Raw genomic sequence first — 17,826 nt, forward strand, 5'->3', positions numbered from 1 at the left:
TTGAATCATTCCTCCTCTCCTACCTCCACGCTTATTACTGTTAGGCTGGAAGTATTACATAGTGAACATAGTCATTTAAATGTATTTCAGTAGGAGGAAAATTGCAGAGCCCTCATGGGAGCATAATAATAAAACACTAGTGAGTAAATAAACAACAACATAGAAGACATGATGTATAAGTAGCCCCTGATGGTCTGCATGGTGTTTTTTGGTGGCTTTCCAACCATTACTAGATTAAGCCTTTCTCAAATCAGACTACAATGGTAATGTCAAAATCACTTACACTCCTTTGTTTTGACTTTCAGGTACTTTGAAATGAATATACCCAGCTATTTGGTGGCTCCAAACAACAATTATGCCAGGAAGCTGATTCTGCAGCTGCTTGTGAATGCAGTCTGGAGGCCTGCGGTGTGCCAGTGAGCATCGTCCAGGACACGGGTATTCGCTAACCAGGAAAATGACTGGCTTTCTTGAGGAAGAAACCAAGAAGAAACCTTTATTTCTTGCATAGTTAGAAGGCAAAGCAATACAATCTTGACACTTGGTTAACTTAAAGGAGCATTTTTCAACATACCTCTTGACTGTGTGGATCTTGCTTCTCTGACACAAACGTGCCTTTGGATTTGTGCAAATAAATCATTGGAAGAATTGATTGGGCAAAGCAGTCATTGAAACAGTGGCTATTGAAGAATCATGACAAAGCACTTGGAGATCATCAATTTGTCATTTTTGTTGGAACATGAAAGGGAAACAATATTGGGAGTATTGAAGAGAGACGAGTATCTGAAAAAAGTTGACGATAAAAGGATAAGGTAATCCCTGTTATTATTGTTTTAAAAAATACAGTCCATAGCATAGTTATTTTTGTGGTAGCCAGTGAAGATTTTCTGGATGCCTCAGAAGAAGGATGGGTGTTGGTAGGTGGCACAGTTAATTATGAGTCAAAGTAAAGTGTATTAAAAAGATAATTGCTTGCTAGTGTGGCCCTCTGTAAACAGAAGATTGTGTCTATTGCTTCAAGGCAAAAAAAAAAAAAAAAAAAAAGTAAGAAAGATAACAAATACAAAAATACACAGCCATAGTTTTTTAATTTCAGAGTCTGAAGATTTTGCCTGGTTTGGCTGAATTTTCCCCCTAGGAATGGGAGGCTTTAATAAGGCTCTCAAACTTTCTTCCTCTGAGAGGAGCTGTATGCTTTGTGCCTTCAGAGCTGACTGTGGGAGAGGAACTTTGGAAGGTGTTACAGGGAGAGAGAATAGGTATCTGCCTGTGTACAGAAGCCCATAAAATATGGGACAAATGTGAGATAGTGACCTTTTTCTCTCTGCAGTACTTACAGAATAGGGAGAAGGAGGGACACTTCATTATTCAAGAGGCTTAGATTTACTAATAAATAAATAAAATTGAAACTCTTGGGTATGGATCTCAAAAGACATTGATGGAAGACGTAAAGCCTCAGGGTATTAATAGAGTCCATAATTGTTTTCTGAGAGGAAAAAAAAGAAGTAAAAATCAAAGTTCAGAGAACAATGTGTGGAGGCAGGCTGAGAGTCAGCTCTTTTAGGTGACTCAAATTCAGTTAGTTCAATGAAGTATTGATTCTGCAAAGGTTCATATGCTTTTCCAGTACGCTGTTGCTGCTTCCTCTCGCTTCTCCCCACTGCCCTTTTAAACTTTTATATAGAGCTGGTTCTGAGAAACAGGCTTAGTGTGGATGTACACAGCACTAGGTGTTGGCAAGGCTGCTGAGTATAATGGATGACAAAGGGAAGATTTCCAGCCTTTGCTGGTTTCTGTCTGCATATTCCAAGGCCAGGCTGCATTGTTCTTCCCTTTGTTTTGCTAAAAAGCTTTTCAGACGTTGTGCACTGCAGAGATGTACATTCAGCACTTGCTGGGGCTTCTTTCGTATGAAGTGATTATTTGGAAATCCATGCAGAGTTAGCCACCGGTTTTGGAAGTCTTTCTACCTTGAGAGAACCGAGCCTAAGCGCAATGCCCCTATTGGGGCCCATTTAACTGGGGAAATGTAGTGGCTCATCTAAATGGAGTGGGCTAAAACTGATTGCTGCTTCTGCTGCAAGGCTGGAAGGAAAGGTGTTTCTTTATGGGAGTGTGGGCAAATTAATAATTTCATCTCCTTCATGATTTGTCAGATGAAGGAGAAAACAGAACACAAGAAAACAGATGGAGCACTGTTTGTTCCAGGCATTGTGCTCTATTTTGTAGTAGTATAAGCATTTCGGAGTATTTCAGTTTTCTAAGGTGTTGGCCTTGGAAATGTGTGACGTGCCAGTAGTCAGCGATCAAAGGCATCAGTATGAAGTGCAGCACTGTATCAGATCAGCTGTTTCCCAAACCCCCAGAAAGCTTTATTTTCTACTGCTGTCATTTCCCAGTCTGAAGTGGAAAGCTGAAACTCCTGAGGGTTTGATTTGGTTTGTTGTTGGTTTTTTTTGGTGGTGGTTGTTGTTTTTTAATGATGTCTTAAACCCCCTAATGTTCTGCTTTTTTATTTGGCAGCACTGGCAGTCACTCTGCCAAACCTACTGAGTTAGAGAACCCAAAGCACCTCTGGGGGATATGGTTCAGTAAAGCAACAGGTGGCATTGGCAAAAATGGAAAGAGCACCCTAAGAAAAGGCTGAAAATGAAGTTAATCTGAAATAAATTGCTAATTCGGATAAGTACGATGCAGTGTGGTGCTTATGCATACTTCTAACACCTGTATATGAACCAATTGGTTTCAGACTCCGAGTGTATTTGGAGAGTTGTCACTAGACCATACTATGCCTGATAATGGTGGAATGTAGTCTGGAAAAGACTTCCAAGATATATAAACTATGAAGAACTGGGCAGGTAACTTCTTCCTAGGAGGCTTCATAACTTTTCTTTCTGAATACAGCTTGGCAAGGATATATTTAATTATGGTTTATAACTCAGAAGAACATTTCTTGTCATTGGAATTTCATTTGGTGCAATCTGTTATATAATTTATTGAGAGACTTTGCAGAAGAACAAATCCCTTTGTATTTATTTTCAAGGCACTTTTCATTCTGGCAAGATGCTTACTTGTACATTGTACTGAAGAGCTTTTATTAGTTTGTTCCACTCTTTCTGGATCTATCTTGATAATTGTTTTTTCTGTTCCTATTAGTCTTCAAAAGCCATTGTCACTTGAAAATGTCTTTCTATTCCACATGAAAGCAATAGTTAAGTGCAGGAGGCTGCCCTAATAGTGAAATTGTTAAGAGTTATTTTCACTATCACTGCTGATATTTGTGTTCCAGAGTGCAGGTGGCTGTTTTTACAATTTTATTTGATGTACAAATATTTCACATACAAGCAAGAGAAACACAGAAGGTAGCAAGTACTCTTTCTGTGGTCTAGTTTTGACAATACAAATAAGCAACCTGCTTAACAAATATTAAGGTTTATGTGCTTAACTTTAAGTGTGTCTCTTGTGTGACTTGAAATTGTCTTTGACTGTTGATTTAAAGCTGTTAGTAGATTACTTGTGTAAATAACCTACAGTGTTCTAAATGTTGCTCTATGATGCTTTTGATGTCGGTTGAATTACCATCATGATTGTGTTCAAATGTGAAGATCATTTGGGTGAAATCCTTAAATAGTGTAGAGTTAAAAATAGTCAACTTGACCATTCTGATGGTGACAAAGTAGTTTGGTGTGGGGGTGTTTTGTGGTGTTTTTTTGTTGTTTGTTGTTGTTGTTTTGGGGGTTTTTTGTTGTGTGTTGTTTGGGTTTTTTTAAACATGTGAGTTGCTGGGAGAAACTTGCATCCAGATAATCGTAGAATCAGTCAAGACATTCTGAACTGTATGTTTTGGACTGAAACGTGTATATTTTTCCTACTTCCCCATTCTTGTAATATTTTTAAATAATTTTGTTCTTTCGGGAACCTTTCTATGCAAACCCATGTCGCATTTAATGTGTGGTGTCATAAGTCATTAAACCAATACCTAATCGAAACAACAATTTGCTGAAAGGGGGATGTATGATGTACCAGGTGTGTTTCATCTGACTGTTGTTGGTTTATTTATGTTCTGACAGCAGCCCCAGTGCATCTTCTCCAGCTGTGGTGTTACACAGAACTGGGTCTGGTGGTCATAGCATTTTGCATTTGGAGCTAGCTCTTCATCTCAATATTATTATGCTACCATAGAGCAAACTTGCATGGCACACTGCTAATGTACATTGCTTTCTTACCTTGACTGTTTTCCTAGACAGCATTTAAAAGACAAAGTTTTTTCTCATTCTTTATGAAGTAAAGCTGTGAATACTTGCTTTTAGCGGTGAATACATGCTTTTAGAAGAGGAGTTACCAGTGTAATAATTACTGAACTGGGAAAACAAAGAAGGAACATGCCAGTTTCTTCCAAGGATAAGGCTTTATTGGGTTATTACTTGAATCATTCCCTCAGCATTTAGGTTACTAGAAGTTGTGTAAGAATTGCACCAGCCCCAGATCTGTGTTGAAAAGGAAAGTCAGCATTCCTCTCTTTTCAGTTAACTAAAATGGCCTTTCCTTATCAGTCTGAAGAGATCCACAGAAGCAATTTAGGGTATTAACTTCATTACAATATAGGATAAACTGTTAGTGTGGATACCACCATGTGGTAACTACAGGTAACTACTTTAGGAAAAAAAGTGTGAGTAATGTGAATGGGAATTGACTATCTGCTGAGTATACATTTGACTTGTTTATAAGCACAAAATTATTGCTAGATAGCATAGCATATAGTACATGGTCTGTTTTGGCAAAGCTGCATATAAATATTTGAAGGAAAGGGTCCTTATATTAAAGCATATTGCTCATCCATACATGTATGGGAAGTTAGGAGGTGGCTTGTCTTGCAGCTATCCCATTTGTCAAATGAATTTAACACATTGTTATTCTATGAACCAGAGACTTTTCTATCAAATGTAGTTACTATACTGTTGTCAGTAGTCTAAGAGTAGAGGTACCTGTTTTGCTTTCCAGTGTTCTTTGAGAATGAAGATCCTCTGCTGGTGAAAGAATTTCCAATGATTAATTTTCATACTCTGGGTGCAATTTATTTTATCAAAGACTACTAAGAAACAGACAAGAAATTTGCATTTTTTTTTTAATCTTAGTTTTTAATTGAGAGGATGAAGGAGTTACTCAGAAAAAGGTTCAGCTATGGAAGTTTGTCATCATTATAGTATCCAATATCATTTCAGTTCCCATACCTCCTTCTGTTCACTGGACTCCATTCTGCTGTTCATTACACCAGTTTTCTTTTGCAAATTCTTTCTTTGCCTTTTTCTATTTCCTTTCATTGTCACCAGTATACCTCCATACTCTGATGTTCTTAAGACATTTTTTATCTTACAGATCTGCTACATAGGAAAAATGTGAAAATCTGTGCTTATAAAATAAGAGCCTAAAAAAATACTTCAGGTACTCAAATAGCTAGATTTTACAATTCAATAGCCCATATTTTTGTGAATTGTCAACATTATTTACTGTTACCTTCCACTTATTGTGTCAGACAGTGAAGGGAATCTGGTTGAATTTGAAGGAGGTACTGGGAATCAGTTTGGGGAGGGATTTTCCTTTCTCCCTCAGCCTCCAGAAGTGTGTTGATACCTTTTCCTGCACAGAAAAAAAATGCATCTGAGTTAGAGCTGCACAGCTTGAGAAGGAGGATGTGGGAACTCATCTGTGCAGGAAACAACCTTCTTAAAAACAGGTGCAATACTGGAGCAATCTCACACATTTAAACTTTCCTGCTGAAGTCTTTAATTATAGCTGGTTGAGGGCAGACTTTTTCTACGGTAATTTTTTATGATTCTTTGGAGTCTGGAACTTTAGAATGGCAAAGCGTAGTTAGAAATACCTGGATTCTGCTGCTTTTACATCCTCTCTTAACATGAAAAAGTTTTTTGAAATGGGGAGAAGGAAGATGCAGGAGACATTTGAAAGTTAAACCAAGGAATCATGTATTTGGCAGGTTAAAAAAAAAAAAAAAAAGAGAAAGGAGATGAGGTAGAAAAATTTTTCAAAATAAAAAGGAGTTTTCTAAAATCCTACTGGGGAGAAAAAAAACACACACACATCCCAACCCCCCACTGCACAAACAAAAACAACCACCCACTGCCCCCCAAGGAAAGAAAACACCCCCCCCCAAAAAACCAAAAACAAACACTAACAACCAAACAACCAAAAAAACCAAGACCCCCAAACAAACCCAAAACAACACAAAACCACAAACAAGACATGACAACAACAAAACCCACAACCAATACAAACAACAAAACCAAAATACAACACAGTTTGGTATTTTTTAAAAAAGTTATCTGAATCAAAGCAAGTGGATTGTGCTTACAGAGTTAAGAACAAATGGTGGTATTCATTTAACTAAATGGTTTGAGCAGTGACTGTCTTGCCTCCTTCAGCAGTACAACTATTCTACTTTTCTGTATTTGGGGAATAAACGTTCTCTTGGGTAGATCACACTATTAAGAAAAAATTGATCTCATGGCTTTGTCATCTTTTCAGGATTATAAAGGTTTGGGAATATTCCATCTCTGGAGGATGCATTTGTGAGGGAATGTGTCCCTTTGACCATGTCATGACTTTCAGCTTCAGTGGGCAAGAGTCAGACTCTTTTAGGGCCTGTTTTGCGCCTCTTGCAGGCAGTGAGCAACAGTGTGGAGATCTACGATTGCTTGCTGCTCTTGGTTTGGGTTTTGTAGGAACGCCGTCCTAACTGCCTGCATTTTTTCCTCATCTTTTCGAGGCATCGGCTTTTCACATTTACTTGTTATAGGGTCTTAATCTAGGATCTGAGTCATTCATCAGATTTACTGTAGGCTAAGTCTTCTTAATATTTTATAATGTGTGAGTCTTTTAGGCCTTATTTGGAAAGGCTTAGATTAAGTCATTCAGTGTCACCTGCAATACTAGTTACAACACAACCTTTCTCCAATGCACTTAATGTATTTTTTCAGACACTAGAGGGACCTTAATATAAATTCACATTTAGAGGAATGGCTGAATACTCTGCTATCCTTGGGCAGTAACAAATTTATCTTTAATAGCTATCTTCTATCAAACAGCTGTTGTAACACATGGTTTAAAAACTTTAGTGTGTAATAACATTATTTTTCTCCGACAGCTCATTAAATTGCCCTCTGCTGAGTTTATTTTCTCTGTCATATTACTAGGAGTGGATTGATAAAGATTAATTCTTGTTTAATATTTGAGATTAAAAATATCTAACTGCATGGTTAATTAGATTCCTTTAAAATTAAGGAGAGCTCAAATGTTAGAATGGGAAAGGAAATTGGATGTTTATAATACACCTGGTTCCTGTATTGTGGGGAACAAGAGTAGCAGTAAGCAGTCCAGCTGCATGCTGCATTCTCTTTCCCTTTTCAGTATTGTGGGACTAGTGCAGCTAGGCTGTGGTTGTTTAGAGGCTGTTATAATGGATTTTTCAGATGATTCACCCATATACTCCTGTTCTTCCTGGACCTTGAAACATTTCATTCTTTGTTTTCTTAAGATGTGAATGTACCTGTTACAGTCAGTCAGTAGTTCAAATCAATGAATAGTATAGCAAATTGAAATTTTCCCGACAGCAGCGTTCCCCATTGCAGCTCTGAGAACTGTTCATTGGGGTAGACCCAAAGCAGAGACAAGTGGACGACTTCAGCAAGGTCCAGGAAGACAAAAAGTAGATAAAAGCACCAATTATTGGCCAGATTAAGAATTCCTGGTGAAGGAGGACACTCAGCTGTGACACTGGGGGCTTTGGGGGTGAACCTGGAAAGAGATGTAATACATCTCAGTGTGTGAAACCATGATCCAATCTTAACAAATTTCCCTGAGATCAGCTGGTACTCAGGGTGGCTGTACTAAAATAAAAGGGCTATGTGTCACAGTACTTTGACAAATATATACTGCGGAGAGGAGAGACAGTGAATCATCAAGGATTTTGTGGACGTTGTTTGATATTTAGTGAAATGCAACCAAAACCTCAGTGGTAATTAGATGTCTTCACAAGCACTGAAAAGTGTATTTGTTATTGAAGAGAATAGATGTGTTATCTGTTTTTAAATGGTGTGGTTGAGAGTATTCTAGTAACAGGAGTTTTTTGTGTTGTGTTCTCTGCCCCACTCCAACCCCCCACCCCCATTGTTTTAAGTCCAGAAGAGGCACATAAATTGACTTTTGCTGTTTGAAGGCAGGGTTGTTTAGGAGGTAGATCCAAGGAGGGGGTGGCAAAAGTGGCGATCATTTACCTTCCCTGCACAGGAGGGCAATATTGCAGTGCAGTTGGCAGTTGCTGTAGTGCAGGTCACCCATCTGCATTTGGAACTGGCTGACTGACAGAAGAAGCAAATGGACATGGACCTATAAATAAGTGCATCTCTGCAGGAGACAGACAGATGTAAGATGCAATTGATAAACTGCAAGAACAGTTAGCAAAGTACCAAGAACACTTCTGAAGGCTATGGCATGAGAAAGGCTATTTGGATTAAATGTGGGAGAAGGGTCCAAAGCAGAATGAAGAAATCACTTTTGGTTTGAGGCCAGCAGAGGAAAAGTCTTGACAGGATTTGTAGTTGCTGCCTGGAGGGATTGGGTATGCCCTTTTTCAAAAGCTTTCAGAGGCTGAGCATCCACAGGCCAGGTTGCTGCAGAGCCGCTGTTTGGGGGATCCCAGTGGGAAGCAAAATGTGAGCCAACCTTTTAGCAAGGCAGTGTTTTCACAAGTAACCTAATTCTGTCAGAGCTTAGTCCCTGATGGCCTAAGCAATGTTCTTGGCCTCCTTCACTGGGCTGCAACCTGTAATCTGTTATCGGTTTTATCTTCCCAAAGTGTTTTTCTTCCTCACACCTTTTTATTGATCTTTAGGTGGAGCCAGTAGCCAGGTTTTTTAAATCCCCCTTGAAACACTTATGTGTATGCAGAGATTGTGATTTCAGTGAGGTGGAGTACTTCACGATAGGAGGACTCTGGAGGCTCTTGGCTAATGGCAGTGCTTGAACAAGACAACATAGGGAAACGTGAGGTATGAGGACACAGCAACACCCAGGCATGTAAAACTGAAAGAACTCAGCAGCTGCTGAGCTGAGGCCCTGGGAAGGAGGTATTCTGGGTGGAATGGAGTGCAGGAAGGATTTGAAAGGATGGAAGAGCTTAAGGTAGAAGAGATTTGGATGGGGCGGGAAGCTAGGAAAGTTCCTGGAGAGAGCAGGTGACCTGTAGGTTGTTTATTGACAAGGTTGAGATGGATGAGAGGATAAGAGGAGCCAGGGGGCTGAGTGGATGGAGCTTCAGCTGTGAAGTGTTAAGAGGACATAATGATTTTGACCACATACAGGACTACATTAGCAGTTGAGGCTGTTATCCCCTCTTTTCAGCAATTGTGTGACCACATCTGGAATACAGTTTCCAGCTTGGGGCTCCCCATAACAGAAGGGGCATTGACATTCCGAAGCATGTTCAATGGAGGGCCATCAAGATGATTACAGGGCTGGAGCACATGACATAGAAGGAGAGGTGGAGAGAATGGGGTTTGCTTAGAAAATAAGGCAAAAGTGATACATATTTGCGGTCTTCACATCCTTAGTGTGATGGTATAGAAAAAATCCATCCAGACTCCTTTCAGAGATACACAATGAAAGGAGAAGAGACAATGGGAACTAGTTAGCTTCTGGAACAAGCTCCCAGAGATAGAACAAGTTGCCATTGTAGACTCTTTACTTGGAGTTACTCTGTTACTGAAGATTCAGTTGGACAAAGCCTTGATCAGTCCAGTCTGATTGGCACTGCTTTGGCTGTGAGTTTAGACTAGGTGACCTCCAATACTCTCTTCCAACCTAGATGGTTCTGTGGGTCGGGGTGGGAGGGATAATAGCGAGAGGCTGTAGTGTGGGAGGGAAAGCTCTGGAGTTGAGGTCAGGACTCAAGGTACCAGGAGCTATTAGTGAGAGGTTTGGGTTATGATGTGGTCCTGCTTGAGTCCTCAGTTTGGGAAGATGGGCAAGATGCTTCTCCTGTCATCCTTCCTGATTCTCTTCAAATTTTGTTTGTTTGTTTGTTTGTTTGTTTTGTTACTTCTCACTTATTATTTTCTTATTAAGGAATCAACTCAGGCAGCATTGAAATTGCATCCTTCAATTTTTTTTTTTAGGCTTCAAATAACCAGTGCAGAATGGTAAATGCATTCCTAGCTAACTCTACACTGGCATAGTATTGAATGCACTCTAATGACAGTAAAGATTTTATTCTTTTCCTTCTGTGGATTCGCAGGGTGGTGTCAGTTTCGAGCTGCTGTCAACCTAGGCTCAGCATGACTTGAATTATCAATGAGGAACAAGTAAAGATGGTTTACCAATTGTCTAGAACTGCTCAGCTGTCTGATCTACCACAAGATTTTCCTCTTGACTGTGTGTCTGAGAGGTGGAAGATAGACTTATTCTTCTTTGTCATATGTGTGTCAAAAAATACAGTGAAAATATATAAAAAATGTATTGTACTTATTTGTGTCCTGTAGTTTTTAGCACTAAATTTTACTCTGTTAAAAAGCTACTGCAGGTCATTGAGTTGTATCTCCAAATTAAAATATTTTATTTTCTTCCAGGAAATTAAAAAATGAGCTTCTGGAAGTGAGAAGGAAAGGTGGAAGCCGTCATTGTCAACAGGACAACAGCAGGATCTGTGTTCGTTGTCAGAAAAGCCTGGGCTTAATCTTTGACAGAGGAGACCTGTGCCAAACATGCAAACTTCGAGTTTGCAATAAGTGTCGTGTTGTGGGAAGTGATGGGCAGTGGAAGTGCTCAGTGTGTGCCAAGATTGCGTAAGTTGTGCAGCTTTGATAAATACATTTAGAGATTACCACTGAATAAGTAATGATGTGCTGGTGTTATCGTTTAACATCCCCTTAGCACAAAAGCATATTCATAGCAAGTACACAAGGGAGGAGGCAAAGAAACCTGCATCACAGGTAGTAAGCTGTTGGTGGGAGGTACTCTGAAAATGACAGAACATCAGTTACAAGCCAGTAATAGTCTGTTCACATTATGAAGACATAAATGTAAGAATCAAGTAATTCAAAATTTAAGAAAACAGACTTCAGAAGAAGTGAGGTCTGTATGTTCTGACTGACGCAGTAGGTGAATTTGTAAGGAAAGAGATGTGAAAATTGTGAGTCCAAGCATGTCAATTAATGTTTCTATCCTTGCTTTTTTCTGTGTTTATGGCAACTGAACATATCTGCATGAAGAGAGAGGGTTGTATTTATAATGTCTCTATTAGTGAGCATTCTGAAGTAAATTGTGCTATGGTTGGAGGGAAAACAAAAGGGATTAGATTAATCTTCACATTTCTTGCTGTTGGAATATTGAGTGTGGGGAATAGAGGAGGGTAGCAGATCATGGTGCCGAAAAACAGAGGATTGGTATTCTAACACAATATATCAAGTGAATAAACAAAAAGATGTTCAAAGCTATTTACTTTATATATACTTGGAAGAATAATTCACTTGACTGGTATGGTGATATGGGATTTTGTAGCTTGACTCAGATAAGCATGAAGAAATGTATTGAGCAATAAAAGACATGACAAAATAATCATGTTAAAGGAGGATTTTTTTTTTTTTTTTTTTTTTTTTTTTACAGACCATCAAACTAATGAGATCAGGAAGATAAGATTTTTTGTAAATCATACAGAGAGTGAACCCAAATTGCTAGTTACATCAGACTTGGGCTACCTAGATAGTGAAAAATTAATCCAGCAGGACATGGAGTTTTAGGGTTTGTGTCTTCTAACTTCAGCTTTAGAAGTTTAACATCTGTTTTAAGATTGATGCCTTAACCTTCTCTGCAGCCATTGGAGCACATCCAGAGGACAATGTCTCACCTTTTCTTGAGATGAAACATGTTCAAGTGCTTGACTTTGTAAAATGCTTTTAAATTGGCAGGTACCTGTCTGAGCTCCTTGTAGGATGCTTCAGCCAGTCCTGACACAAACTCAGTGCCATGCCTTTCGGAAATGATGGGGTGCGAATGAGGTGACAGACTGGAGAATGGCAAATGCAATACTACTCTTTAAAAATGAAGAAAGAACAAATAAGGGATTTGTTGGCCCTGTCAGGTCACCTTTAATTTCTCTAAAAATACTGAAACAAATGATTGCTCTGCTGTTTGAAAGCTGAGAGATGACAGGACAATGAATAACACCTGGCTCAAGAACAAATAATGTCAAAACCAATATAATTTCCTCCTTTGATGGGGTGACAGACCTCGTGAATAGAGAAGGATCTGTTGATGTCTTATAACTTGACTCATGTGAACCTTTTGATACTTTCTCTTGTGCCGTTCTAATAAGCTGATAAACAAGTGGAGCTATGCCACGGAATAAGTTCTGTCAGTGTGATTGCAGACCTGCCTGAAAAGTAGTTATGGACATTTCACTGTCAAAAAAAAAAAAAACAAACCCCAGGCAATAGTATAGGTATAGAACATAGTATTTCCTGGCTATAATATTTCCTGTTAATTATTTTAGTTAATGACTTTGACAATGCAGCAGATGAGTTTGCCAGTTACACCTGCAGATGACATAAAACTGAGAAGTGCTGATGGACGGGATTAGGATTCAAAGTGATGCTTACAACTTAGAGAAGAGGTTTAAAGAAAAAACAAGTGATGGGTCCCTGTAGGCACATGCAAGTACTACAACTAGGCAGAAGCACAGCTGCAGAAACACAGAATGAGGATAAAAACAGTTTATGCAGCTGTTCCTTAGGAAAGGATCTGGATGTTTTACTGAATTTAAAGCTGAATATGAATCAACAGTATTTTCCACTGTAGAAAAGTCCAGCATTGCACAAGAATGTACAAGCAGAATTATTGCCTGTAAAATACATGACACAATCCTGTTGTATGTCTAGTACTCTGCCCCGTTTTGTGTAGCACACTTCATGTTGACCAACTGTTGAAAGTTCAGCAGAAAATAAGCATTGCAGGCCTAGCACACAGTATGTTCGGAGTAATGGAAGGAGACAGAAGTGTTTGGCCTAGGCAAGAGAAAACAGAAAATAAGTGTGTTTTAAATCTACAAAAGGCATCTGCATTAAGGAGGCATGCATGCTGTTCTAGAAATGCTGGATAAGAAAAGTAATCTGATACTTACATTGCAGGGAAAGGATTCCATTTAGGTAGTATGAACATTGATATGACTTGGAGAGGTTGCAGACTCTTGTTTTAAAAACAGAGTGGATAACTGTCTCTCAGGAATGATGGCATCAGTAAAGATGGTCCTGTTTTGAGGCTGGAAGATGGATTCAAGACTTACGCCACCCCAGGTTCCTGTGATTGTGCTGCAATTCTGTATGCCAAGCAGTGGTCCCAGCAATCATCTTGAAAATAGGTTCTGTTTGAAGCCTATCTCTAAGTTATTACAAACAATGGTGTAATTTGTTTGCAAGGTGCTAAACTTTGCAAGTGCTAAAGTTTTTTCCGTGTTAGGTATCTTTATTAAATTGAAATTTCTGTCCTTTCTTTTTGTTCTTATGCAGTGGTGTTTTTGCAAGACTATAGTGACAGTTAATGATCTGTAAAATGCTTTTTACACTGCTAGGGGTACACAGCAAGATTATCTTCTGTGTGGGCAGTATAGGGATGAACACTTGAGAAAGGCATTTCGGTTAAATCATTGTGAGTAGTTTAAATTATTTCAGTTCTGCTTTCCTCTGTCTCACTTAAATAAGAAATGCAGGAAAAAATAGCATTTCTAGGTTTTTTAAATTGCATTTGAAGGAGGAGCTGATTAAGTTGATGTGAACAGGGCCTGTGGCAAGATTAAAAGCTAGATGGCAAGGAGAAGAAAATGGAAATCCAGTGTTAAGAGCCAGTTATGCTGTATAAGTAGCAAACAAAAGGCAGAAGGAGGGGAAAAAATCTTTTAGCTGTGTAGTACTGATCTGCGTACAGTGTTTGTGTATGTCAAATTGGATTGTCTCACCATGCTAGTGGCTTTGCAAAAAAAACGTTAGGAATTTTTTTTTCCCTTGTCCTTTTGTTTTAGCAAGCTCAATGAATGAGACTAGGTTAATGTTGATATCTGTGTAGATGCTAGCACCTGCTGTGCTATTACAGTATTGGAGCTAGGTTATACTATTGTTATAATGTATATGTATGTTGTTATACATACTGTCAGACCCTTAAAAGGCAGGGAGAAGGATTCATGGCCTTTGTAAACTGTTTCCCGTTTTGGTACTGCACTAGTTCTTGGGTGTTCTGCCAAAACTGTCCTCAAGAATGTCTATTAAGTGAAGCTTAAGATGATGGTGATAGTAGTAACCTGTGCGAGTCCTGCTATGCAGTCATCAGCTATACCTGCAGGAATATGTTCTGAAGCAAGTTTTTCAGAACTTTTGGGAAGCATACTGCATTGCGTGAGGTGTTAATGAAGAAGGTCTGATACTGGGTGATGTGTTCATTCAAAGATAGGTTGACAACTACTACAGAAATCACTGCAGAAATCCCTTGAATTACACAGGTAATCCAAAATGGTTGCTGAAACAAAGAAGATCTGTGGAAATAAAAGGAAATGTAGATAATATCAGTCAGCTTCTGCCTGATGCTTCATTTAATACATTTTGACTTTTCCTTCCCTCAGAAGAGCATCTTGAATCTTGCCAATTCACTCACTGATAGCACAAGAGTTTGGGGTATACGTAGTACAGCAAAAGGACGTTCCATCATGTAGCCTGGGATCAAATGTTATCTTTGCTTTGCTTTAACATTTATGGTGGGTTTATGTCCAGCCTCCAAAAAAAAAAAAAGGTGGTGGGAAACTGCAAATATGTTTACTAGGAAGCATAAGAATATGGTAAGACATACTATTATTTTCTAAACCAATTTTAAAAACGTTACATAGTAGCATGATGGTAGTTGTAGGAGTGAGATAATACCAGTTTGTTTAATAACACGATATAAATGTTCATCTGTCAACTATAACATCTTCATCTGGTAACAAGTGAGTCTGACTTCACTCCTCCAAAATAATCTTTAAAGCATTATATCTGCCATTTCTCTGGAGTCAGGCTTGCCTGAAAAACAGATTATGGTGATGGGGAAGCTCATTATTACACATTAATTACATTCTAAAACACTTTCAAAAAGAGATTTAGTGAATTTGAGAAAAGACATTTGAATGTGAATAGTGAGAGATGTTCATCAGTATTTTTAAGTATAACGAACTGAGGATTACATATAAATTGTATTACAATTTACAGTTACTGAAAAAGGATATTCCCCTTAAATGGACATAAAGAGAATATTACTGTGGTGGTTTTGTTCCCCACCCTCCCATTAGAATACAGAGTTGCAAGATAAAGGATTTGAATGTCAGGGAGGGTTAGAGCTAAGTCTTCTGCCACATTCCTAGATCTGCAGTTCCTAAGGGCAGAGAATAAGAGACTCTTTATGTGATTGTATGTTTAATGATCACGCCGTAGTATCTAATGAGGTAAATTGAGCCTGTCTGTAGCCATGCACTTGATGAAAGAGGAAGCTTTCTGCTCCATTCCCTGCATACAAGGAACTGAGGTCATCAGAGCTTTTTAAACTAGGTACTAAAACAAACTTTCCATTGAGGTAACTTTTTTCCCTGCATCTTCTTAAAATGTGGTGACTTTTTGTTTGAAATTTGGCATCTAAAATGAATAATAGCTTAAGGGAGATCAAATTCTTCAAGCAGTCTGCTGACAAACTGATTTTGTGTCTTGATGTTGCCTTTGTTTCTCATTATGAATGTGTCTAGATATCTGCAAACAATGCCTTTGTTTTGATTTACTTATTCAGTGAGATGAAATGCCTAGGTGGTCCAAGTAATTACAGCAGAACAAAGCAGTAATGGGAAATCTATCTTTATCTTTGAAATAATTATGTTCTCTTAATGTGTCATGAAAGTTCATCAGAATCTTAGTACCATTTATTCCCATTAGGAGCCTAAAATTAGAGGCATTTCAAATATTTTAGTATGCAAATGTTTTTCACATTTCTTAAAATTTCTTTTTATTTTAGTAACTTCTAAGCAGATTTGTCTTCTTTTTAATAGCTTCATGGCTTATTAAAAATTACTCTGTGTGGGATTAATTCATGTTATAGAAAATACTCAGTGGAACTGAATACATGCAAATATGAGTTTGTATATTTTGGTATGTTCCTGTATAGGCTGCACTTCAGCCATCCTTTTGTCTTGCCAGTTTTCCAAATTTTACTCCCAAGGAGGAAGTAAAATAACTTGAGGAACAGGAGAGGGAAAAGAAGTTAGACTAAATCTCTCTCCCTTACTGTAGATGTGAGTCAGGCTGGATGATCAAATGGATAGTGAAACTATTTTACCAGTGTGGGCTTTTTTTCCCAAAAGAGATTATTAAAAGTAACAACTGGCACTTTCCATCTTAAATGGAATTTTTATAATTAGGCTTTTAACCACGAAGTGTCATGCAACAATGAGACTGGAAAACAACGAGCAGAGTTTTTGGCAGGGAGAGGCCACAGGTTATGTTCCATTTTTAAACTGAGGAGCACGTTGGCAAAGCTAATCCTTTTAGTAGGAGATCATAGAGGAAGAAGAAACGTGAAACTGTAATGTACTCCCTCTCACATGATGATGGTGATAGGTGGATCAGTAATTAATGTCTAAGGACCAGCAGATACCTAAAGTATTAAACCTAGCTACTCAAAAGTGATTTTTCATTAAATTTTTCCTGGCCATTTTGAGTACAGGAAAGAGCAATCATGCAAAAATTGCTGCCATCACAATTTATAACACTGTTTTTTCTTCTTTCTAAAGCTACTGATTTAGCATTTGTGGCACACCTTGAAAGGCCAGTCTAAACACTATTTTGGCAGAACACATACATATTTTTTAATTTGTATGCTATGTTCTAGCTGAGAAAGGAAAGTAAAGAAAATGCATGCACATACTGTGATTTACAGTCAGTATTGACCTTGGACTTAGTTTAAAAAAAACAAAAAAACAAACCTGCAAGCACTGATTTGATGTATTGTTCAGTAAACACCTTGTTTCTTTTCTAACAGAAACAATTATTTAGATGAGAAGGGTTCATATAAGTCCTGTATCAGAAATAGAAGGAAAATGCACTATCTCAGTAGGAAAGACAGGCTTCCTTTGTCATAATTATAAATGCATGAAAATAACATTATTGTAAGATTGTTTAGGTCTTGCTCCTCAATTTTTGATTCAGAATGTCAAATTCAATTATGAAATTCAAGCTTCAAGTCAGAAGTCATTTAATCTGAGTTCATTTCTGTTTATGTGTAGAACAAAAATTGCTCTAACAGGTACTCCTGGCACGTACAAATGGTTAAGATAACGTGAACTCTAGTCTTTCTCTGAATTGTTCAGTATATGTGAAAAATGCAACCAATATTAGCGCAGTAGAAATTCATAGCTACAAGGCTTAGGGTTTTTCCCCCTTATTTCATTAGAATGTGATATTTTTGTAGAGATGTTCTGTTGGGTAAGACATTTTTGCAAAAGAGTACTGCCGACTGAAGTCAAGATCCCAAGACTGACAGTAACATTGGTGACTATGAGGACAAAGGTCTGAAGTGAAGGTTGAGGCTTCTAAGCTATGTTTCATGCAGCACTCACAATGGCTGGTTGTTGATGTCTGTTGCTTTTTCCCCTTCACTGTGAATAGCAGGAGTGGGTAGAGAAGTGAAGCACTTGACTAAAATAAGGCAATAATTCCTATATTTGCTGTATCTTTTGCCTCAGTTGAGGGAGTTGTC

General features: G+C 38.3%; 1 protein-coding gene across 1 annotated transcript in view; it reads left to right on the forward strand.

Annotated features, from left to right (window-relative positions):
* Nucleotides 1-693: 693 nt before the first annotated feature.
* SYTL5 (synaptotagmin like 5) overlaps nucleotides 694-17,826 on the forward strand; it is a gene marked incomplete at its 5' end in the record, with an annotated part of 55,044 nt that continues 37,911 nt past the window's right edge. The window contains 2 exons of the mRNA XM_082052099.1: nucleotides 694-812; nucleotides 10,641-10,856. Coding sequence (XP_081908225.1) covers nucleotides 694-812; nucleotides 10,641-10,856 — 335 coding nt within the window. The remainder of the gene's footprint in view (nucleotides 813-10,640; nucleotides 10,857-17,826) is intronic.

The sequence above is a fragment of the Streptopelia decaocto genome, assembly GCF_964273445.1.
Source record: "Streptopelia decaocto genome assembly, chromosome: 1".
NCBI classification, from domain to species: Eukaryota; Metazoa; Chordata; class Aves; order Columbiformes; family Columbidae; genus Streptopelia; species Streptopelia decaocto.